Raw genomic sequence first — 25172 nt, 5'->3', positions numbered from 1 at the left:
GATCTCTAAAATATGTCTTTCGAGACACCACTTATTGAGAGATTCGAGTCTCTTGTTCAGAGATTCGAGTCCCTCGTTCAGAGACTGGATACGAAATGAGGATCTCTCTATGAGTGACTCGAGACTCTCGTTCAGAGACGCTAAACAGTTTTTTTGAGAGTCTCTCGACAGTCTCTCTCAGCGACACCAGAGAGACTCGATGAGAGACGGAGACTCGAGTCTCGCTTTCAGAGACTCTAAGAGATTAAACATTTTTATCTCGGGAATTTACAGAAACAATTTCTCATAATTCTAATATGAATAAAGCTTTGTTTCTAGAAATTTCAAAATCTGTGGTTTAAATTAAACTAAATAAACGTGAAAATTTCAGGGCATGAACAAAATTGAAATAATAAATGTAATATATTCTGCATTCGTTTGACACAAATGTGAAAGTGTATCACTTGTGAACATGTTATTTTTAGTGAATTCAAAGAGATTTAACTAAAAGGGGTGAGATATGTTTTATCCAGTTGTCTCCTCGATTGTATCAGGAGTAAACGTATATAAACTACTATAACAAATTAATTACTTACTAAATTACTTACATAATTACAAAGTACTATATATAAAAACAATTAATTGTATTCATTGAATATATTACTTTCATTAAATTTCCACTTGAAACTATTCCCGCTTAATTTAACCTAAGCCCTAAGTGCATAGATGTATATGCAACCAATTATAGACTCGAATGTATTTATTTAGACCCGCGCACTTTTTCGCAATTGTTTTCTGTCTTCTCGAATACGTTAAAATTGGTAGTTTTTAATTTAATATTCTGACTAAAGAATATCACCCTGGATATGAAAAGTACCTCTATGATATAATTCGATCTCCTAATTAAATTTTTTAATAGTCGGCAAATTGCAGAATATGATATTACGAGAAGACATCTTCCTGTTAGTAGCTCTGCCAGTGATGAAACGTAATGTCAACGTATATATGATCATGATCCTTTTATTTTTATGACGCTTGCTGTATAATTTATCAGTTAACGTTGTAAAATAATGCCCATCGTCACAGAATATGTTAAGACGATATAGTTCTCCGTATAACGACTCATTAGAATCTTGGTCGGATCATTAAAAGTTTGATAGATAGCTACCTGGGATGTACTGTTATATATTCATTTTATAATCTCATTTAGTACATGATGTATACAGAGTGCTCAAAAATTAATGACAGTGAACTGCAGAACTCATTTTATTAGTTCTTCAACGTAATGCTCCATTATGAAGGAATTAAAAATTTAAATTTATTTTAAGAAAAAAAATCACCAATTGGAAGAAGAGAGAAATGAAGATTTAAGTGAATAAAATAATAAGACAAGATTTTCACACACTTTTATTTCACAAGTAAGAATTGTTTCGTCAGTCTTAGCTTCCTCAGACTTTAAATGCTTACCAAGNTTAAATTTATTTTAAGAAAAAAAATCACCAATTGGAAGAAGAGAGAAATGAAGATTTAAGTGAATAAAATAATAAGACAAGATTTTCACACACTTTTATTTCACAAGTAAGAATTGTTTCGTCAGTCTTAGCTTCCTCAGACTTTAAATGCTTACCAAGATTAACGAAACAATTTTTACTTGTGAAATAAAAGTGTGTGAAAATCATGTAGTCTTATTTTATTCATTAGATTTTTAGCAAGTAAAGGTCGAATCTATTTAATATTTCTAGATTTAAATTCGTAATGCATTTTTAATTCAATTCATACTCAATTCATTCAATTCAACATATTCAATTTATACTGTTTTAAAGGTAACGTATGGTAAAAACAAGGGAATTGTTCCAACGCCAAAACACGACACTGTAGTTGGACAACTACAGTGTCGTGTATTGGCGTTGGGGTTCTGTTTGTTCTACAACAACCGCCAAAGTTTTTCCAATCTTCATATAAGGGAATTGTTAATTGACTTTTATCAGGAAGACTTTGGGTATTTAATTTTTGCACTCTTTGATCACTCCTCAATAATTATTGTTCAGATACTGATAACATATTACAATATCAGGCTTTTCGACCTTTATTAACTTTATGGTTTGCTATATCACAACTTTATAACTGTTGTTGTTGTTTTCTGTACTAAATAAAGCAGCATACCCTCCAACATACTAAATTAAGTAACCCTGACTTGTTTCGTTTTAAAACTTGCTCGCACAAAAACATGAGACAACGAGACCGTAAATATAATACTTTCTTGCTCGAAAAACAAACGAGGAACACAGTTTGTTGTAGGGTACCGAACACAGCGTTATTTGTTAAATTAAATTATAGTTACTTTATCTAGTTGCTGTAGAAACTGGCCAGAGTTCTTGTAATTTTACTAAAAGGGTCACAATTAATTGAAACCGAGTTATACATTGTTCCCCGAATTTAATAAATGATTTTATTACCTTAGTAACCGCCGCTGCCTTTTAATGCAATTAATGGAGATAATTAATTTTATTTTGCAATAACAGTAGGTAGGTAGATAATGGCTTTGAATGTTAATGTTTTTTTTTCTTCCTTTTTGTGCCTTGTGGCCCACTGTGCTCTATCGTTTAACGAGACGTCTTATCGTGCTTTATTAATTAATTAAATTTAAGGGAACTTTGCAAATAATGTCACACCTGTGGACAAGTCTTGTACCATAATCTTCCCGTCGTGTATGCTATAACGTTTTATGTCGCTCGCAGCTTGCATATGACATCCAAAATCAGTTGTATACCCATCTGCATCATGGTCTATTACGTAGTTTGGTCACGGTTACTGTTCAATAAACTTGGCATATTCAATTGACAAGCCTTTCATAAATAATCAATATCGACTTGTAATTTAATAACGATAAGATCCAGTACATTGTAAATGCGTATCACGTAAGGTAACTTACCAATACTACATGAAAATACTACAAGGAAGACATCAGAAATAAAAATAAATTGGAAAAAATGAAGCAAAAATGTATTTAATGCAGACCCATATATTTCACTATAGTTGTGCAATTTTTAGGAGTAGTTTTATCAAAATTTTGTTTGTTTTGAACGAGCAAGAATGCAGTAAGGTTTTTATTGTTGTAGGTGGACTTTAGTGTCCCTTTTATGGAAACCGGGATAGCAATCTTGGTGGCAAAGAGAACAGGAATAATATCACCTACAGCTTTCCTCGAGCCATTTGATACCGCGTCGTGGATGCTCGTGGGAGTTGTTGCAATTCAGGCAGCAACATTTACAATATTTCTATTCGAATGGCTGTCACCAAGCGGCTTCAATATGAGACTGTCTCTTAACCAAGTAAGAATCGTAACTGTAGATAAAAGGAAGGATTGTTTATTTCCGTTTTTGTTATAGGGATCGACAACACCTCATCGATTTTCATTGTTTCGAACGTATTGGCTTGTTTGGGCGGTATTATTTCAAGCTGCAGTTCACGTCGATTCACCGCGGGGATTTACCGCTCGTTTTATGACCAACGTCTGGGCCCTTTTCGCCGTCGTCTTCCTTGCCATCTACACTGCCAATCTCGCGGCTTTCATGATTACCAGAGAAGAATATTTTGAATTTAAAGGTACGAACCCCTGTACAGTTTCATATTTATATTCAAAAGCGTCTTCATCCCCTCTATTACGCTAACGACTTCACGAAGCAACTTCAATTTATGTAATAATATTCTGGCAATCGCGAGTGTGATGAACAGTTCATCCTCATAGAATACTAATATGACAACATACTTATGTAATGCGTAGACATAAATGTAGATTTAGAACAGTGAGAATTTCATTAATTATTAATATTACAAAAAATTGTTTGCATAAAAGAAGTAGGTACCTTTTAAAAAGTGATTAAGGGTAACTACAATGCCAATTTCGTGGACTAGAGAAAAGTATTTTGAATGTAAAGGTAGGAACTCCTATATAGATTCATGTTTATATTCGAAAGCGTCTACATCTGTCGTTTACCCTAATGACTTCACGAAGCAATTTAAGTTTACATAATAATGTTCATGTAGTCGGGAGCTGATGATCGTGATGATGAAACGTTAATTTAGAACAGCAAGAAGTTTATTAACTGTTTATGTTTGTTTAAAAGATATCTCCTTTAAAGTGATTAAGGGTAACTATTATGAAGATTTATATCAAGACAAAATTCAATATCAGTCAGTTTTGCAGATTTTATTATTTGCCTTTCGTTTGTTGCAGGTTTAGATGATCCTCGCCTTTCCAGGCCGTTTTCTAATAAGCCGATGTTCAAATTTGGAACCATCCCGTGGTCCCACAGTGACTCGACAATTGCCAAATACTTTCCCATCATGCATCACTACATGCAAGAGTTCAATAAGACGAGTGTTGAAGAAGGAGTAGAAGCGGTGCTGTCCAGTGATTTAGACGCCTTCATCTACGACGGCACCGTTTTGGACTATCTTACGGTTCAAGATGAAGATTGTCGACTGCTAACAGTTGGATCATGGTAAGTCGATTAATCTCTGAACTATTTCAAATACTTACTGAAACCAATGTATAAAACGGTCGCCATATTGATGACGTACATAACCCAGAAACGTGTCAGAATCCCGCTGCTTATACTACTACTCTTATAAATTCATGAAATAGGAACGTTAAAACCTCAATTATTTACTTGGCGTTTGACAACAATACCGAGAGGAAATGCTCTTCTCTATTGTTTTTCGGAACGAAAAAGATATTCTCTCGTCAAGTTTTATTATGGAACAGGTGGCTGTGAAATACACTCCATTCAGAGCTAGCGATGTGATATATCTACGTCAGAGACAATTCTTTGCAGTCGTGTGCACTTTTACGTTCTATTGCAGATCGTTCAAAAAGTCACGGTTTTAGTGCGCATTTCAAAAATGTTCTAGTATTCCCTTATCAAAAAAGCAGATGACATTGTGCATAAAAATGTGGTGAATGTTAAAAAGCAAAATGTCTTTGTTTAACATTCCTGTATCCGCGGACTAGTTTAATGGTGGAATGAACAGCATGAAAAGAGCTATTTTCCTATCTGTAATTCATTCTCTAATTTAAGATTAAGAGTTGAACAAAACGATCGTGTTTGTAAGTTCAGTAGCTTCTGAGCACCATTGGAGAAGCCCTATCCAATTATCCAAGTATTATTATTTTCGGGAGATAAACAAAAAAGGACTAATTTGGATCTGTAATTTGTTTTCTGGTTTAAAAGTCACTATTGGAGATTCGATGATTCCCGAACTATTTGGACCATTGGTTCATCTCTCCCTACCGGTTTCACACCCGGATCTCACTTAATCTCCCTCCTCGGACTCTTCCTCCTTTTCTCGTTTAGGTTTGCTCTTTATAGGACCCCACGTAGTGTTTGTCTTCGTCATATGGAACCCTTGGAATTTTATTTCTACCCACGTTGGTCGCGTATCCCTGTATACATTCGGTGTAGCATTTTCGCGTTTCATAAAGTAACCCAATATATCCCGGAAACATAACAGATACAATTGCATACCATGGTTCTGCGTTTTGAAGGTTATGTAGACTCTATTCCGGGAAAATGAAAAATATAATTTTGGAAATTACGAACACTATGTGACAGTAGCACTACTATTTTAGTAACATTTTGAAGGAACTGTTACTAAATACTTTCACGAACATTATTGTAAGGATTATCCAGTATCAACTTCAGTGTATTTTAATTGAAAGGTACCTACTTTTCGGTTTATTGAAGAAGTGACAACAAAGGCAAAAAGATGTAATAAATATCTTTTTCTGGTTTCCAATTTGAAAATGCAGATACGAGAACTCTTACCTCTGAGTATGAGTATTCAGTTGTGTTAATTGCCCGCGTTGTAATTTTATTTCTTGAAAACGAAGAGAAGTTCTTTGGAAGGTATGCACGAAATCTAACTTAATCAGAAGTCCATAAAACTAGAACAGATTGCGGAAGTTACGAAGTAAGCAGAATGAACTTTTAAACAGGAAATTTATATGAAAACTACTACGAGAAAATGAGACAAATTGCCAAATGAAGCAGAACTTTAAGTCCCTGCAAGAGCAAAATGTAAAAAGTTACGGAAAAGCCTTTGGTAGCATACGCTCCCTTCTGAGACGTGCTTCTTTAAATATACATAAAAAAAACATTCTAAATTATGGTGCAAATTTAAAATAGTGAAAAATTGACACAAAAACTCATATTCTCAATAAATTAGTGATAATTAATTGAAAAAGCAGTAATCAAAATATTTCACTCAGCTATTTTGTACTGATGTAGTTAGTTACTTACTTATTTGAAGATAGCAAAATTTTGAAGATTAGTATACATTCACTGAAAATTGCTGAAAATCCACTGATTCATTTTTAAAGAGTGATGTATAAAACTGAAATATTACTTCCTTCTCAATTTACATCGTCTTGTGTGTCAAAATGGATCATGCCAACGCTTCATCAAAACGTATTACCTAATACTTATCTTGTAAATATGTGAGACAATTTGTTTTTGATTGATAACGCCATTCGTGGAACGCAAAAGTATTGCTATGGCAGAAGCTTTTCCTTTATAATATATCCTTCCAATTTTATTTTAAAAATTTGAGACGGCGAACTACTTACGAGAATACAATTTCATGCATCTTAAAGCAGAGCGTTACAGAAATGTGTCAAACAAAAGGCGTCACATTGCAAGTTCAAACTTAAAAGTTGATAAAGTGCGACTATTCCCCATACTCGCACTTATACCTAAGTTCAAAATGTTCTCCCGATATTGCAGTTTTAAAGATTTTCGTATCCAAGCGATTTAACACGAATCAGAACATACTTTTAGAAATCTTTGAACGAATTGCTCATGACTGCATATTTCTATTTATACATTTCTGTTAAATTTGGGTACGGTAATGATCTATAGTAGGTTAATTCTCTCAGGGTGCTCGTTAAGCGCTCATCTACGGCTCGTTGTGAAAATATGCCGCTCGGTTCACATGATGTATCGTGTGGTGTTGTATTGACAAGAGATCGCCTCTTGTTTAAGGTATGAAATTATAGGTTACGGTTTGGCGTTCAAACTCATTTAGTGTACTCGTTAGGAGCTCATCTGGAGCTCGCCCTAAAAGCACACCGCTTGCTTCACATGATGTATCGTGCAGTATTGTATTAACAAGAGCTCGCCTCTTGTTTAACGTATGCAATGATAGGTTACGGTTTGACTTTTAAACTCCTTTAGTGTACTCGTTAAGAGCTCACCTGCAGCTCGCCGTTAACACACCGCTCGATCCACATGATGTATCCCGTGGTAGTGTATTGACAAGAGCTCGGCTCTTGTTTAAGGTATGCAATGATAGATTACGGTTTGGCGTTTAAACTCCTTTAGTGTACTCGTTAGGAGCTCTTCTGTAGCTCGCCGTGAATACACACCGCTTGCTGATGTATCGTGTGGTAGTGTATTGAAAAGAGCTCGCCTCTTGTTTAAGGTAAGCAATGATAGGTTACGGTTCGACGTTTAAACTCATTTAGTGTACTCGTTAAGAACTCATCTGAACCTAGCCGTGAATACACACCGCTTGATCAACATGATGTATCGTGCGGTATTGTATTGACAAGAGCTCGCCTCTTGTTTAACGTATGCAATGATAGGTTACGGTTTGGCGTTTAAACTCCTTTAGTGTACTCGTTAAGAACTCATCTGTAGCTCGCCGTGAATACACACCGCTTGATCAACATGATGTATCGTGCGGTATTGTATTGACAAGAGCTCGCCTCTTGTTTAACGTATGCAATGATAGGTTACGGTTTGGCGTTTAAACTCCTTTAGTGTACTCGTTAAGAACTCATCTGTAGCTCGCCGTGAATACACACCGCTTGATCCACATGATGTATCGTGCGGTATTGTATCGACAAGAGCTCGCCTCTTGTTTAAGGTATGCAATGGTAGTTTACGGTTTGGCGTTTAAACTTCTTTAGTGTACTCGTTAAGAACTCATCTGTAGCTCGCCCTAAAAGCACACCGCTTGCTTCACATGATGTACCGTGGGGTATTGTATTGACAAGAGCTCGCCTCTTGTTTAACGTATGCAATGATAGGTTACGATTTGGCGTTTAAACTACTTTAGTGTACTCGTTGTGAGCTCATCTGTAGCTCGCCGTGAACACACACCGCTTGATCCACATGATGTATCGTGCGGTATTGTATTGAAGAGCTCGCCTCTTGTTTAACGTATGCAATGATAGGGTACGGTTTGACTTTTAAATTACTTTAGTGTACTCGTTAAGAACTCATCTGTAGCTCGCCGTGAATACACACCGCTTGCTCCACATGATGTATCGTGCGGTATTGTATTGACAAGAGCTCGCCTCTTGTTTCAGGTACGCAATGACAGGCTACGGCTTGGCGTTTCCCCGCAATTCAAAATACTTGAAAATGTTCAACAAAAAACTGCTCGATTTTCGAGAGAACGGTGATCTTGAAAGATTACGGCGTTACTGGATGACAGGAACATGTAAGCCTGGCAAACAGGAGCATAAGAGTTCCGATCCATTGGCTCTGGAACAATTCTTGTCGGCGTTTCTTCTGCTGATGGCCGGAATTTTATTGGCGGCTTTGCTCTTATTGCTCGAGCACCTCTATTTCAAATACGTCCGTAAACATTTAGCGAAAACAGATAAGGGAGGCTGTTGCGCCCTTATAAGTCTATCGATGGGAAAAAGTTTGACCTTCAGGGGTGCCGTTTTCGAAGCTCAGGACATTCTAAGGCTACATCGGTGTCGGGATCCCATTTGCGACACGCACCTTTGGAAAGTGAAGCGCGACCTCGATATCTCCCAAATGCGATGTAAACAGCTGGAAAAGGAATTGGAATCCCATGGGATAAAACCGCCGCCTCCTGAAAGACAGTAAGTAGCTACCTGCCGTCAATCACCTGGAGACTTGAAAGCCTTTCTCTAATTTTTCTTCAACCACCGTGCATGAAGCATGGTTTCGCTCTACATATTTGGTTTTCTTTTTTACACAAAAACTCGCTTCAGCCAATGTTTTTACAACTTCTAAGTATCGCTAAAGGATAAATATATCGAGAAGAAATTTGCATTGTAAATATTTACACTCTTCTTTCTTTCAAAAACTTAAATTTGAAAGTTTCACGAACGGAACACAAAAATATTATTCTCAAAAGAGAAACAGAACTGGTACATGGCAAATTAATAGTTGTTATATTTATCTTATCATTATCCGAATATAAATCAACCTTAGAAAGTTATGATGACTTGGGACAAACAAGTTAACAACAACTAATTCCCGTAGCAATATAAACAATAAGAAACGCTGCTGTTGTTTGGTAACTTTGTATTTCTAACAGCAGTTATCAAGAGTTATCCAAATTGCAAATTATTACTCTCCCATGAAACATTTTACAACCCCTAGTGGTGTGACCCTCTACAAATTTTAAATGACAAAGATGAATCTATTGGATTAGAAACTTCCTCTTGGAAATATTTATGAATTTAGTTGCTACACTTGCAACTGCAGAATAATCTATTTCAAGATTTGAATGAGTTAAAAACAGTCAATAAGAAAGTCGTGAAAGAAAAGAAAGCAGATGAAAGTAAAAATCAAAATTGCCGTGCTTTTCGCATGTTTTCTGTTTCTGTTATTGTATCCACATCATACCCTTGTAATCCCGAATACAATTTCCGCTGTTACATGCAATCCACTGAACCGTTTTATCGTTATTGTTCGTTCATCAATCGACTTTTTTTATTGTTGTATTGTATGAATAGGCACCGTCGTCGTAACCGTAACAACACTTGTCTTTCGTCCTGTTTGTCACCCTCGTCCGAAGCAAACGAGTAAGTCAAATGTTGCATGAAAAACGCTTCGTTGTTAGGCACTTATAGGGGACGCAACCTGTAGTCGAACAATTTTAGTCTAACGTAGTATGTATCATGAACGTAACGCAAAATGAAACTGATTTTGATCTATTTTTATTTTAAATTGGTATATGAATCATCTCGTTACTCGCCGCTGCTCGGTTTCGTTATAGTAACGGCGAGATGCCGGCGAGTCAGTGCCGAGAATGTGACGAGTCAGCGGCGAGTTACAACACAAGACTAGTTAATACTTGTTTATTGTGACATTTCTATGTATGTGGTGATAAAAACTGCTTGTAATTTTTGCAAATGTGTTTGAGAAGCAAAGTTAGTTTAGTTTTTGCGTTATCGTAACAATTATAACCTCTGAATTTAAAACTGGCTATTGGTTTAGTCAATTATCTAATTTAGTTAATTACTCATTTATGAAGTGTATCTTTTACGATCAATGAAACCCTTTTTAATTGCCCATATCTATACATTGTTTGGCCATTGGCAATATGGTCATTTGTGGTCATTTAACTGCTACTGAGATACTAACATAATTAGCCTAGGGGACGCTTGCAAATTTCATTGGCAGTAAATCTAAATAAGATTCGAATCTCATTTTAGCATCACTAGAAGTAAAAATACAAAGTATTCCAATTAAAACTGAAATGGGTAGCGATGTACTTTTTAATTTGTCTCGTTCTTAGTTAAAGCACGTTTAATTTCATTTTGAAATGAGTTGCTTGAAAAGCACCGTCGTTAATGTGATAAAAAATTAAATGAAAACAGTGGAACTGAAAGCATTTTTGTGACATGATTTCTCAAGCCGAATTTTCTGCAGGCTATTACTTGGAGCTCATTTTTAATCGTAGAATTCATTTATAGGTCTTGAGCAAACTAAAGCATTTGCTCAGTTGTTATTAGGTGTTTTGTGGCATTGCAGACGTTCGAGATACAGCTTTCCTTTGTGTCGAAGAATTAAAGTTAAAACTCAAATAACTGGGTCATGCAGTGCGATGCAATGCAAATGGTTCTATTGGAGTACTTTTCGGACTTGAACAACATAAATGGTCATTCTTATTTTGTGTATAAGGGTATTCCGTTTCCTGTGCTTTTGCTCCGAAATTCTTTCCGGTATTCAGCTTTTAAAAGTCACTGTACCGGGAAATTTTACAGTATTTATCCATAGAGTAAAACATAATGTATGTAGCTATGCAAGCTTTTTATTCCATTAAATTTACCAAGATTTTAACTTTATTGTTTTAGAAGAATAATGTGTCCATGTTTTAGAGAAATTTGTGGTATATGTTAGGGCTGAGTGTCCTTGATACTATTCTAAATGAAGGAACACGAAAACGTTGTATTCCTTTTTATTAAAATAGCAGTGGGCGCGCCTGTTTCTGTGACCCTACGTATATTATGTAATTCAAGTAGGTTTAGTATCTCGTTGCTATAGACAGTAGTACACTTTTAGTATGTAGTTTTTTTAATGTCCAATAACGTAATATAATTTCCAATTTATCGCGAAAATGTGCATTACAAGCTCATTGAAATTTTTATGAGCTATATCTTCCGGAGTAAATTCAGAGGTGATTTTCATGTTTAATATACTTAAGTACAATAATAATTGTCAACACGTTAAGCTATTAATGCTTTTTATGATCTCAGGGTCATCCTAGCAGGGGAAGGAATAAAAGCAAGACTTAAAAGCCTTAACTTCAACCACCAGACTGGTAGTAATTCCGACATTTTTAGGTGAGTGAACATTTTTATATAATATTTAATTTTTAAAAATGTTAAATTTGATGTGTAGTAAAGTGAAAAATCGTTCCACAAAATTTAAATTTTTGCTGCCAGTGGCGGCGCTTGTGTACTATTCGAGCGGGGACAGAATTTTATGTTACTCTATTGGTTTCGTGGTACACGTCGAATTATGCTAAAGTCAACAGAAGATTCACTTTAATGTATCGCTAATTTTTTATCAAATCTAAAAGTTTATCGCTCCAGTCAATAACTAGAGAACAGACGAAATTTTAGCCTGATATCAAGCTGTCACTACACATAGTTGTGGTAATTTGTCACTTAATTGTGATCCATTTTGTCGTTATTGTATCTTCCAGCAGACCAGCGAAAAACGACTGAAGAACCGCCAGGATGGCTTGCTCATAGTGTATGTCGGTATAAAAATTATGTCGAAAAATACTTTTAACGACTATAATTTGTCGTTGATTTGTCGATGAAAGGCGGTACTTCATCCATTTTGTCGCTAGTCTCTATTCATTTAGTCCAGCGAAAAACGACTGGTAAACTGCCATGGTGGTCTACCCATAATGTATCTCGGAATAGAAATGACACACAAAAAAGCTTTATGTTCTATAATTTGTCGCTTTTTTGTCACTGAGAAATGGTATTTTTTCCCGTATTGCCCCCGTCCAATCCCCCAATAGGCCAGCAAATAATGACTGGTGAATAGAAATGACTCACAGAAAAGACTCACAGAAAAATTAAAGTTTTATAATTTGTCGCTTTTTTGTCACTGAAAAATGATATTTTTACCCGTATTGCCCCCGTCCAATCCCCCAGTAGGCCAGCAAATAATGACTCTGGTGATCCACCACGGTGGCCTACACATAGCGTATATCGGAATAAAAATGATGTCGAAAAGTACTGTGAGGACTATAATTTGTCGCTGATTTTGTCAATGAAAGATGGTGCTTTATCCATTTTATCGCTAGTCTATGTTCCATTAGTCCAGCGAAAAACAACTGAGCAACCGCCACGATAGTCTACACATAACGTATCTCGGAATAGAAATGACAAGAAAAAATACTTTGAGTTCTATAATTTGTCGCCTTTTTGTAACTGAAAAATGATATTTTTTCCCCTATTGTCGCCAATCTATCCTTCTGCAGTTCAGCCAAACATGACTAGTGAACCGCCACGGTGGCCTACACATAACGTATCTGGGAATAGAAATGACTCATAAAAAAACTTTAAGTTCTATAATTTGTCGCTGTTTTGTCGCTGAAAAATAGTATTTTTACCCGTTTTGTCGTCAATCTGATTTTGTCAATGAAAGATGGTGCTTTATCCATTTTGTCGCTAGTCTATGTTCCATTAGTCCAGCGAAAGACGACTGGAGATCCGCCACGGTAGTCTACACATAACGTATCTCGGAATAGAAATGACAAGTAAAAATACTTTGAGTTCTATAATTTGTCGCTGTTTTGTCGCTGAAAAATGGTGTTTTTACCGGTAACCTGTACACATAGCGTATATCGGAATAGAAATGATGTCGAAAATACTGTGAGTTCTACAATTTGTCGCTGAAAAATGGTGTTTTTATCCATTTTGTCAGTAGTCGAATCTGCAGGAGTCCAGTGAAAAACGACTGGAGAGCCGCTACGATGACACCACGGAATTGAAATGGCGTAGAAAGATACTATAATTTGTCGTTGAAAGATGGTGTTTTTATTCATTTCGTCACGATGCCACCCGTCAGCTGAAAATATATCAGATCGATTGTGACAATTTTTTGTAGTTGCGATAATGTTTCGTTAAGCAGTTCATAAATAGCCGAAGAAATGGACGAAAACGATTAATCTAATACCAATTTAAATAGGGTCAAACAGGTCGGAAATGCTAACGCAGCCTATTACATCGAGAACAAATTAGGCACTGGGGGAGGTTTAATCAATAAATTTACTGCAGATTCTACGTCATTTTCACACTTCGAACGAACGTCGCTTAATCTCAATGGCCAACTCGTTCCCGTGTAGCCTATAACTTGAAACGTTCCCTCTACGACACCCTCATAAAGGACTCTATTAAATCAGAATCTTCCCCGAAAGGATCAAGTCGCGTCTAACCAGTTGCTCAACAAAAACTACCTCCATTTATGGAGTCATCAATGAAAACATAATTTTCTCCGAGCTACTAACCCTATATGTATGTTTTTATACACATAAAAAGTTGTTAAGTTTAAATTTTAGGTTAGGTTAGATTAGGTTGTTAGGTTAGGTTAATTTCGGAAAGTATATGCAGGTTAGGTTAGGTTAGGTTGTTAGGTTAGGTTAATTTCGGAAAGTATATGCAGGTTAAGGAATAACGACATTACTTTCCTAGGTACTTCGTGCTTCATAAACAAAATTTTCTCAAAAATTTATTAATGTTCTCACATAAACGTTACAAACTTACTATACATACGTTGAGGGGAACCGTACACGATATTTTACTTAAAATACATATGCATACAAAAAGGGGTGAACATCCAGCCTCAAAATTAAAACAAATTAATGATTGGCAAATTATTTTTAATATTCTTAATCTTCTCACATAAAAGTTACAAATCTTTAGAAAATAAGGATAAATAAGTAAAAGTAGAAGAAATATGTTCAAATCTTGACATAACAATTCATGAACTTCAATCAATTTCTAGAAAATAACGTTGAAAACCGTTTCGGGAATACTAGTTTTCAAACAAAACTTTTCTTGGCACCAGTATCAATCATTCCTTTTGAAAACGATGCCACAAATTGTCATCGTATTACAGTCACAATTTTCTTTATTTTATTCTTAACAGTGTGAGATGTAGTCAACCCCTGCTCAGGAAAAATGTATGTCCCAAATGCTCTTCTAGAAATTTTATAAATTAATTGTGTTTTTTTTATTATTTCTTATTTTTTATTGTTACAAATTGGTACATACTAAATACATTATTCGCAAACTTTATTTACATAATTGAATTTTACTTTTATTTTAATCTTCTGAAAACTTAGAGGGTAAATATGATATGAAAAACAATGGCTACAGTACACTTCAATGAGAGTACACTATAACTTGGTTCAAAAATATTCATTTTTTACCATGGATTCCTAACTAAAGAGCCACATTTAACAGTTTAACAGGAAATAACATTCCTGATTCCATTTTAGACTAACCGACAACTATTTTCCTTATTTCTAAATGAAACCAGTTTTAGTACCAAAGGATAATGAAATTCTTGCTTTCGAGATTGTACAAATGTTTACCCTAGTTGCAGTAAAATTCAAGTAAGTTAATCCAAGCATATGAAGACAATCAATAATTAAATTCTCTCTATGCAAGCAGGTATTTACGCAATTCAAAAGCAAAATAAGAAATTCATTGCATATCTTATCCGTTTACATAAAAACAAATTTCGTTGAATATTTTTTTGCTAGAAATACACAAATTCACTTAAAACATATTGTATTAAATTTGTTTAAACTACCCCAGTGACCAAAGCGTATGTAGGTGTGTGTATTAGAGAACAGAGTTCAATCCAGTGGTTTTATAATTTTAAAATTAAAATCGGGGTAAACTGAGACACTTGGCTAAAGGTTTAGATTTACAAATAATGTAAAAGAAAATTACGGGAATGACAACAGTAAAAACGCTTCGGAGAGATATTAATAGCAGGAAGATATGAGATAAGGAATACAAAGGAAAACCTAGATTAGATTTTACTGCTCGCAAATAGTTAAGGCCTGTGGGATCTTGTATCGTAGTTTTCGGGAAATGCGAAGATTTGATCAGGATAGGAAGGATGCGTAGCGTTTTTAGTTTGACAGCTTTATCATAACAAAATTAATTTTCGCGTTGTTTGTATGGAGTACTTAATATTTCCATTAGCGATAATTTGTTAAATTTAATTTGACATTATTTTTGCCCAACTTTAAATACAAATTCTACTGCTTCAACTTTGGGAGGGATCCAACTCCCCTGGACATCCCGTTCACCTAATTTAAGTACCTCCTGCCTTTCGCGCTTCCTCGTATTTTATTTGGAGTCAAAACAAATATTTTAGCTTGCATCTATCGCATATTGTCCTTTTTTATTCTTCCTATCTCATCGTCAATAATTCACTTTCGTTTAACGATGACGGTCGACCTTGTCTTCGGACAGAAATCGTCGAGATATCTCTGCTGTCGCCGTATCGTTCAGTCAGTATTGTTCTGATTACAATACTATTTGCTACGTGTTTGTGGTCGGCAAATTGAATTTGTACATAGGGTGTATTAAATGCGGGTTTAAAGAAAACTTTTACGATTTGTAAATTTATTACCTACAGGACTATTAATAAGTAAAAATGAAGAACGAAAAGTGTGGTAATATTCACGTGTGCAACGTCGTTTTAACATTAAATGCTATCAAGAGAGAATAGTATATAATTTTGAAACGTTTTGTTACAACTTTCTTTGTCTTCATCAGGTACGCATGCGTCCAATATTTTCTTATCTTTCTTTTGATAATTGCATGCTTTTTAATATCATTAATTCCTATCTTCGGACGGAGGAAACAGGAGTATGTTTATTGTGTGATAAATTCTCTTGTCTTATTGCAAACTGAAAATCTTGTGACCGTATTAAAATGTCTCTTAAGTATTCAAAATGGAAATTTCCTCTATTACACTAAGGAAATTGCTAATGTTACATTTATATTAGTGAAAATACGAAGTTTAATCAGTTGGTCTGTGCGTGAATTGTAGAAATCATTGAACGAAATTAGGCCTTCAGAATCTGAAAAATATCTACAGGTTTAGCTTTAAAATAAGAATATTAGGCGAGAGGTAAATCAAATTAAAAAGCGATAATTTTACTCTTCATGCAAAATGATATCTATCAATATTACAAAAGTTTTATTGTTGCCAAAGATTTAACAGTAAGTAACTCGAAATATTGGAATGTTAAAACTAGTAGCATATCAAAATTTGTTTTGCACGAATTTAGTGCATTTAAGAAGAGGTTTTTGTTTAAGTCGTACAAAATGTGATAATTTATTAAAATTATGCATTGCTGATGAACGAAAATTGGGGTTGTCTTTTGTGACAATAAAGAAAGAACGCTGAACCATTTTATAGCTGTGATCACTAAATTGCGAATCAAGAAAGGCGCTTATGGCGAATAAAGCCTCTAACGACAATTTCGGGATTTTGTTTTATTTCTTTTTTGCGATATATAAAAGCCTGCCGATAATTTATATGCTCGAAACATTTTTGGATGGTTTTCACGCATAGAAATCACAGAAAGGAAATGGAAAACGTTAAAATAATCGCGTGATTTCTATACAGATATTCAATTGTTTTATTATCGGCATTTTATCCAGTGATAACTAAAGTTTGACGAAATATCCAAGAATTCGGACATTTTTGCGTAATTCTTCACTGTACAGGGGAGCGCCTACCGAAGAAACGTAGCAACATAGCAGAGCAGGAGGGTGATTATTCATCACATCATTATCATCAGCTTAAGGTCATAAGGTCATTAAAACTAGTTGAACTAGTTGGACATGCACCTCCACATTTTCCTGTGCTAATCATCGCAAAGCTAGAAAATCACCACATATGTGATCATAATTGTAGGGACTTGCTTCAATCATTGATGAAGAATGTGCCGTGTGGTCAATCGTCTCGCACTCTTTTTTAATGAATAAATCAGTGTAAAGTACAAAAGACCTTAGGTATCGTTTTTCTCTTGTTTCAGTCCAAAAACGGAGATAGCAGAAATGGAAACTGTTCTGTGATGGAATGTTTATTCTGTAAGGGTTAACACCAATTGTTTTAGCAGTGTTGCTCATAAAAAGGCCAAAACGCGGATTCATCCTTATGATTATGGTGCACTTTATTACGTAGTGACTCAACCTGAAACCGATAAAATCTAGTAAAGTCCCTTTGACACTCGTCATCACTAATATAGGTTCCTACCTTTAGATAAAATATGTCTAATAGGTACAAAAGTAAGTACTTACTTATTACGTATTATTAAGTATTGTTTAGAATAGAAAAATGTGGCACTGCCGCAAAATTTAACTACTTACTATACATTCGTAATAAATTATTGAGGAGAACCGTACACGATATTTTACGTAAACTACGCAAGCATACAAAAAGGGGCGAACCTCCAGCCTCAAAATTAAAACAAATTAATGATTGGCAAATTATCTTTAATATTCTTAATAATTAATTTTTGACATTATCAAAAAAATAATTTTATCTGAGTTTTGACTCAAGCTTTAAGGTCTAGGTGACGAATTATGTGATTACATTAGGTTTCGATATAGTTATATAGGGTGTTCCATCTAAGGCGGTTTCGTCCATAACTGTATTACGATTTAATAAAAAAATGTTTTTATAAAAGTGGTTGGATATTTCAGAAATTATTCGAGATAGATACAAGGATCTCTTAATAAAGTCGACCTAAAATTAAACAAAGAAACCAAAAAAATAATACAGGGTGTTCCATGTAAAATAACAAAGTTAACAAAGTATCAAAGTCCAGAAAAAATGGACCACCATGTATGATTGAAAATATTTTCTGTACATGTACCATATGATTCCAGACCGCTTTTATGAATACATTTTTTTAATTTTTTATTGTGTAATAACAGAAGAATGGATGCAACCGCCTTAGCTAGAACATCCTGTATATTGCGTCCATATTAGATCGTTTATAAATTAAATGTATAAGAATGTCGGGAAATGTTTCCATTGATTACCCTACATAAAACACCCTCTAGTTTTTGAAATTGTATACGGCTCTCTTTAATGGGTATTGTTGTTGCTGAAATTGTTGTTGCTGTTATTGTTGATGTTATCATCTCCATCACAATCTATGTAAATTATAAACATGTCTCATGTACATGAACGAAATCCTATTCTTCATCAAGTGTCTCAAAGAAATAAAATAAAAAAGCATCCTATATGTATTAATAATATTTTAGCTTGCATCTATCGCATATTGTCCTTTTTTATTCTTCCTATCTCATCGTCAATAATCCACTTTCGTTTAACGATGACAGTCGACCTTGTCTTCGGACAGAAATCGTCGAGATATCTCTGCTGTCGCCGTATCGTTCAGTCAGTATTGTTCTGATTACAATACTATTTGCTACGTGTTTGTGGTCGGCAAATTGAATTTGTACATAGGGTGTATTAAATGCGGGTTTAAAGAAAACTTTTACGATTTGTAAATTTATTACCTACAGGACTATTAATAAGTAAAAATGAAGAACGAAAAGTGTGGTAATATTCACGTGTNTTAATATTATATTTTAAAAACAAAAAGTGGCTTGAACTATTGCGTTAACTAATTACTAAACTTAGAAACTACAACTTTATTTCGATCAGATCATATTCACCAGGGGTGACACGTGGCGCGTGACGCTGTGACGCGTGACGTTACACTTTTCTACCATAGTAAATTTCCTTCCTACCGTCGATAAAGAAGTTTCCCTTCACATAAAAGTCAATCAATTTTTCAAGGCAATTTGGTTTTATAAAGACCGATATAATGTTTTATTCTTGTAAAATTTCATATAGATACTTATGAACAGTAAATTTTATAGAATTTGATAAATTCGTTGTAGGTAACTACAATTTAAACATTCAATTCCTTTTTGAGAGAAAGTCTAAAAAAATGTGTAAAAAATACTAATATATTGTACTAACCATTCACATCATATGAATTTGTAAATAATATTAACATCAAGTAGTTCTTAAGTCATTAATATTTTTATGAAAACGCGAAATCCTAAAAAGTCTAAGACATGAAATTGGTTCATAATAATCAACAGTAGAAATTAAAATGCAATAGGATAAAAAACTGAAATAAAATATGTAATAGTCGACGATTACTGATCGTGGTTAAATTAAAAGAATTTCACCAATTTATTACAATAGTCCAAAAATAATAGATATTTATAACGTACGTGCCTGATCTATCAATTTTTCTTAACGATCTTCTTCTTTTCAGTAGGTGTATTTAAACAAATTGGTAAAGGCCTTTGCGGCTAATTAGTGAGTTGTTGTTGTCTTGATTTGGGAATAAAAGCCGTCATCGGTTGAAGCTGCTTCCTGATGTTTCGCCAGAACAAGTGGCGAGCTTCTTCAGGTCTCTTTCCATTCCCTATGTTGAATGTGGAAGCTCACCACTCATACTGGCGAAACGTTAGGAAGAAACTCCAATCGATGACGGATTTAGACCCGAATCAGGACAACACCATTTCGGTGAATTTATAAATGTTTGTCCTTAAGGTATCGGTCTTATGAGTATATTGTCCAGTAATCGACGATTGTCACAACTGGGTGTGGTAATCAAACTATAATAGAAATGATTTTTGCATGAAATATTGGAACTATCTGTGAAAGCTGTGATTAAATCTGGAAAACTACATCTATGCTATGTCTGAGCAGTACTTAAGGGAGAAAAAGGTACGTTAAAAAGAAGTATAATGAGGCATCTCGCACCACTCAGTGATATCTATAAATATGAGGCTAATGACCTTACCTAAAGCCCCAACTGCTGAGGCAATGATAACGATAACGCATATTTGCGTGATGCCGCCATTGCACCGTCCATATGTGACCATCATTACTGCATATTCTGCATGTGAACACATTGGTTTTTGTTTGATATTTTCATACTTCATTTATATTTGTATTTTGTGGTAATAATCTGCCAATCGAACGCAAACTAGTGCGGTTTATTAATAATCATTACGTACAATTGACTTGTTTACGTATCAGCTGTTGCGAAGGTCACGAATAGGTATGTGTGTTTCGTCAGTTGGTACTTACGGTAAAGGCGATATGATAACGAGGCAACTGACCTCAATCAGTGACGCCTCGTTAACAGGGGTATTCTTTGTGCATACTTTTTACATCCCCTACGTTGTGGTGTTATCACGAGGTGTATTCGACAGTGTCTCGAGATGTTACCCTTTTAATGCTCCGGAATACTGATCAGACATAGCGTTTGTAAGTGTTTTATAACATTTTTTTGAGTGGACACTAATTTTTTGCTAAGTACTTGGTTATTTTGTGGTACAGCAGTGAAATGCAACTTATTCCTACATGAGCAAAACAATCTAGAAAAATGAGTTTTTAAATAATGAAGGATTTCAAATTTCATGAAAGTGGTAATTTTAAAAATGCAATAAAAATTATTCTAAATAACAAACTAATTCACGGAATAAATTGCATTTGAGATTGAAATTAAGGACACCAGAAATGTTGTTGATCGTATTTTGCTCACATAAGTCGTTTAAAGCAACTTCTTTTTATCAAATGAATGAAAAGTGATAATTTTTTTAATAAAACTCAAAACTACGTTATTTATTGTAATCATTTCACACAAATCATTGCAGAAACAAATCAGTTCAAGTTGATCAATAATTATTGTGTATCATTTTTTTTTTTTATACATCCAGTTAAACATGAACTGATTTCATTTTGTATCTACAACAGACTTGGGAATCATGTGTATCCATAATGGATGTATCTATATATACATGATATCCAAACAAATGCAAATACTACATAAAATGGATGAATTGTGTAGGTACGCATTCTACATTGATCAGTATTATATTTAAAGACAATTACAAGAAATAACTATATTTTTGTGTGTAATAATAATGTTTTGTATAGGTGTAAGTCGTTTATCCGAAAAACATAGAATCTAAACGTTAATGTAAATAAAGAGACAGCGCAATAAAAGGAAATAATATAACATTAACATCGTCAATAAAAAAGAAAAACACAAACTTAAATGTATTGCATGCAATGTGTTTAAATATAAATTAAAAAACCAACCATTATAAATGTTTAAATAAATTCACTTTATAATATCGTCGACTTTAAATAACCCCGTGTGCAAAGTAATTATGTTAGAATCGTTATTATTACTACCTAACAAGATTTGTTTAATTTTTTATTCTTTACCTTTACAACATATTACAAGACGTTAATATCGTTGGATGGATCGGCATTTTCTTTTTAATAATTTAAATATCGGCGCATCTGGTAAAACATTTCATTCAACCGATAAGGTAGGAGTCGATTATTTACTAGTTGTGCTACATGTTCCTTTAGATTAAAGCAAGCTCCTTAACATTTCCTTCAACACCATTAAAATTAAATGCTTTTTCTTTTTCTAGTATTTAATCGACATACATGTGATATGTGTTTTCATTTTCTGTAGATGCAGTTGGACGCTACGAAGGCAATCAACGCGACGCAAAGACAAAAGGACATGCAATCGAAAGCGACGAAAGAACGGTGAGTCCTTTATAGGAATACTTTAACTATGTATATATTTCGCCCGCTTACAGTAAATTCTATATCTCTATATAACAACAGGTATGGCCATACTTGGTATTGACAATTATTGTAAAAACCCAATTTAATGTTCTCATGTTGGAAATTATTTAACTATTTGTTAAATAATTATTGCGCTATCAATTATACACCGCCAGATATAGTCTACTAAATGTTTAATCCTCTATTTTAATTATAACACAACACCAAAACTTCAGACAGGGAAACTTCGAAACGGTTTTTTTATATTCTTTCGAAATTGAGTTGGTCCTGTTCGCGACGATGCGGGAAGGGAATATCCTAGGGGGGCATTTTCGATCTCGACGTGATGCACAGCATCTCTGGAAAATTTTGATAACACTCCCATAGAAATCGGACCATTTAATCGGAAAATATGAGCGATTCCGTGGACTCAGAAAAACACTAAAACGAAAAGTAGGGTAAATTACGTGAATTCGGTTGGCGCTAGCGCAGGCAGGGAATGTCATAGGTCAATGCGGTTTTTATCAAAAACTTTCTTCATGCATTGGGCTTCGAACCACATACGTTTCGAACGCATCGGGCGTCGAGGTGAGGAGCTACGAATTTTCAACCGCGGCCATGTTCCTGAGCGGAAAATTTTCAAATTTGACCTTTCGTAGCCTCTAACTCGAAAACGGTAAGACTTATCGGAAAAATTCTTTCACAGGCGGATGCCCCGACGCAGTGCGAACATTATAGGACATGTGCGGTCGAAATCTGTGCCGATCAGAAATTCAAAATTTTCAAAATTTTTGATATTTTATATTCTTTCGAAATTGAGTTTGTCCTGTTCGCGACGATGCGGGTCAACCATTGGTGAAAGAATTTTTGCTCTATCTTGAATAGTTCGCCAGATATGTTGTCCTAAACATTTAATTCTCGATTTTAAAAATAACACTTGACAAAAAGTTCCGACATCTGTAACTCTGTAAGGGAATATCGTAGGGGGGCACTTTCGATCTCGACGTGATGCACAGCGTCTCTGGAAAATTTTGATAACACCCATAGAAATCGGACCATTAAATCGGAAAATATGAGCGATTCCGTGGACTCAGAAAAACACTAAAACGAAAAGTAGGGTAAATTACGTGAATTCGGTTGGCGCTAGCGCAGGCAGGCAATGTCATAGGTCAATGCGGTTTTTATCAAAAACTTTCTTCATGCATTGGGCTTCAAACCACCTACGTTTCGAACGCATCGGGCGTCGAGCTACGAATTTTCAATGGGACCATTAAATCGGAAAATATGAGCGATTCCGTGGACTCAGAAAAACACTAAAACGAATAGTAGGGTAAATTAGGTGAAATTTTATATTTTATATTTTTTTGCTAAGATTGCGTGGTTCCAAAAAGATGCTCACGAATAAAAAATTGTTGCAGAATTGCATTGTTGTTTTGCTTTTGAAAAACGATAAAGGTTTTGTTTATTAATTTAAAGTTTAACCTTGTTAACATTCAAATTTTATTTTACTAACGGAAGTGCAGTCGTCTTTTCTTTTGTATTATGGAAATTATGAAGATATTAATGTATTTAACACTTATTTATAACGGCTAACATGTTCAATGTTGTTCTTGATGTGTGTTGTGATATTTTGGAACTGCAAGTTCTTTTTGTAATACTTATTTTCAAGCACACGCTATTCAAACCATGCCTATTTGCCTAGGGCAGAAGTGTCGTATATATCTCAGTTTTTTTCATCAAGGTTACTCATCGTGAATAATACAAAAATATTGAGATAATGTTGTCGTGTTTCATACAAACATTAGTATGTTAACAGTTTTGTTTGATTCTAACATTTTAATTTATTCAGGAGAATTATTAGAAAAGATTGTGCTTTGTTTAAGGTAAATTTATTTTGTTTTAGTATAAATAGCATTGTCGACGTTCTTGTATTATAAAATTCAGTTGAAATTGATGATTAATATTATTATTAAGGAATCAACAAAATTCAAAATAATTGTGATTTGCTTTTTGTTAATAATTTCGTTTCTATACAGCTATATGCAAAAGTATGTTGTTTTGAATGGCACAGGAACATACACTTACGTATTAGGATTGTTATCTATAGTTTTTTTTTTCAGGGAAAATATAGTGAACCTAGACTTAACATTTACCAAGTGCGTTGCCAAAAGAACAATTGGAATTGGAGTACCTTCTTACAAACTGGAAATTTTTGGATAACGACAATATAAAAAAGATAAGTAGAAAATTTTTTATTTTTATATCTCATTATGCATGTATTTGAAAGGTACAAATTTCTATGCGGTTTGCGCTTCATAAAACGGGAAGTATTGCTTTTTGTTTTAACAAAAATTGCTAAAAAAATTCACATTGCATACTTATCTTTAATATAATGAAGGTTTCGTAGAAACTAATTTAATAAAAAATATTATTTAGAATGGCAACATTTGTATCTTGTTTTAAATTTAACAATTAAGCGTTCTTAAATATAAATAGCATTTTTAGATGAAGGACGAATTAAAATTTTTTAAAGGCCATAAAATATGAAATTTAACTGACATATGCTTCAATCCAATAAGGATTTAAAGTTTTTATCAAGCCGCATTATTAACCGGGTTGAATACTTCTGTAAGTTTTTATTACTTACAAAGAGTGGTTGTTCGTGGAATTCGTTTAAACCAAGTTTGCAACTATTGTTTTTTTGTATAACTACGAGTGATATTAACAAATTGTTTTGCTAAAATGTTTTATTTATCATTTGTTTTGTTTTCCATAAACAAGTAATTATTCAATACTGCTTAATTTTCTCCATTTGATTAATTAAAATTTCTTTCTTAATACGTAAAACGTTAGATATTGTTTGTATTGCAATTACAGACGTTTATTTTATTATATTCTAACTAAAATAATAATGAATTAGCTTTCTAATACTATTAACTATGCAGTAGTGAATATACACAAGAGTTATTTTAATTATGAGTAAAAACAATCTATAGTAAACATATTGAAAATATGAAAATATAACGAAGCATTATACCTATTGAAAATGTTTAACAATTTATTTTCTTAGGAACTCATTGTCCTTGTTGGATGCAGCTATTTATTTAATTCAATTGAACTACGAAGATTAAATTCGTCGGTACCATGTGTAGTTTACTGTATATCATTATATATTTTATACATTAATTAATTGCTTGGATTAACAATATGTCTGCAAATAGTAAACAATAACTA

General features: G+C 34.0%; 1 protein-coding gene across 1 annotated transcript in view; it reads left to right on the top strand.

Moving 5' to 3' along the window:
- LOC108734469 (glutamate receptor ionotropic, NMDA 2B) overlaps positions 1-25164 on the top strand; it is a 114447-nt gene extending 89283 nt beyond the window's left edge. Inside the window, exons 8-16 of the mRNA XM_025981139.1 lie at positions 3099-3311; positions 3369-3585; positions 4217-4484; positions 8354-8881; positions 9764-9832; positions 11510-11596; positions 17344-17596; positions 21841-21917; positions 24059-25164. Of these exons, the coding sequence (XP_025836924.1) occupies positions 3099-3311; positions 3369-3585; positions 4217-4484; positions 8354-8881; positions 9764-9832; positions 11510-11596; positions 17344-17383 (1422 nt within the window). The 3' untranslated portion in view covers positions 17384-17596; positions 21841-21917; positions 24059-25164. The remainder of the gene's footprint in view (positions 1-3098; positions 3312-3368; positions 3586-4216; positions 4485-8353; positions 8882-9763; positions 9833-11509; positions 11597-17343; positions 17597-21840; positions 21918-24058) is intronic.
- The last annotated feature ends 8 nt before the right edge of the window (positions 25165-25172 follow it).

The sequence above is a fragment of the Agrilus planipennis genome, unplaced genomic scaffold (genome assembly GCF_000699045.2).
Source record: "Agrilus planipennis isolate EAB-ADULT unplaced genomic scaffold, Apla_2.0 scaffold1, whole genome shotgun sequence".
Lineage (NCBI taxonomy): Eukaryota > Metazoa > Arthropoda > Insecta > Coleoptera > Buprestidae > Agrilus > Agrilus planipennis.
The sequence above is the reverse complement of the archived record's forward strand: the minus strand, read 5'-3'. Positions and strand labels throughout refer to the sequence as shown.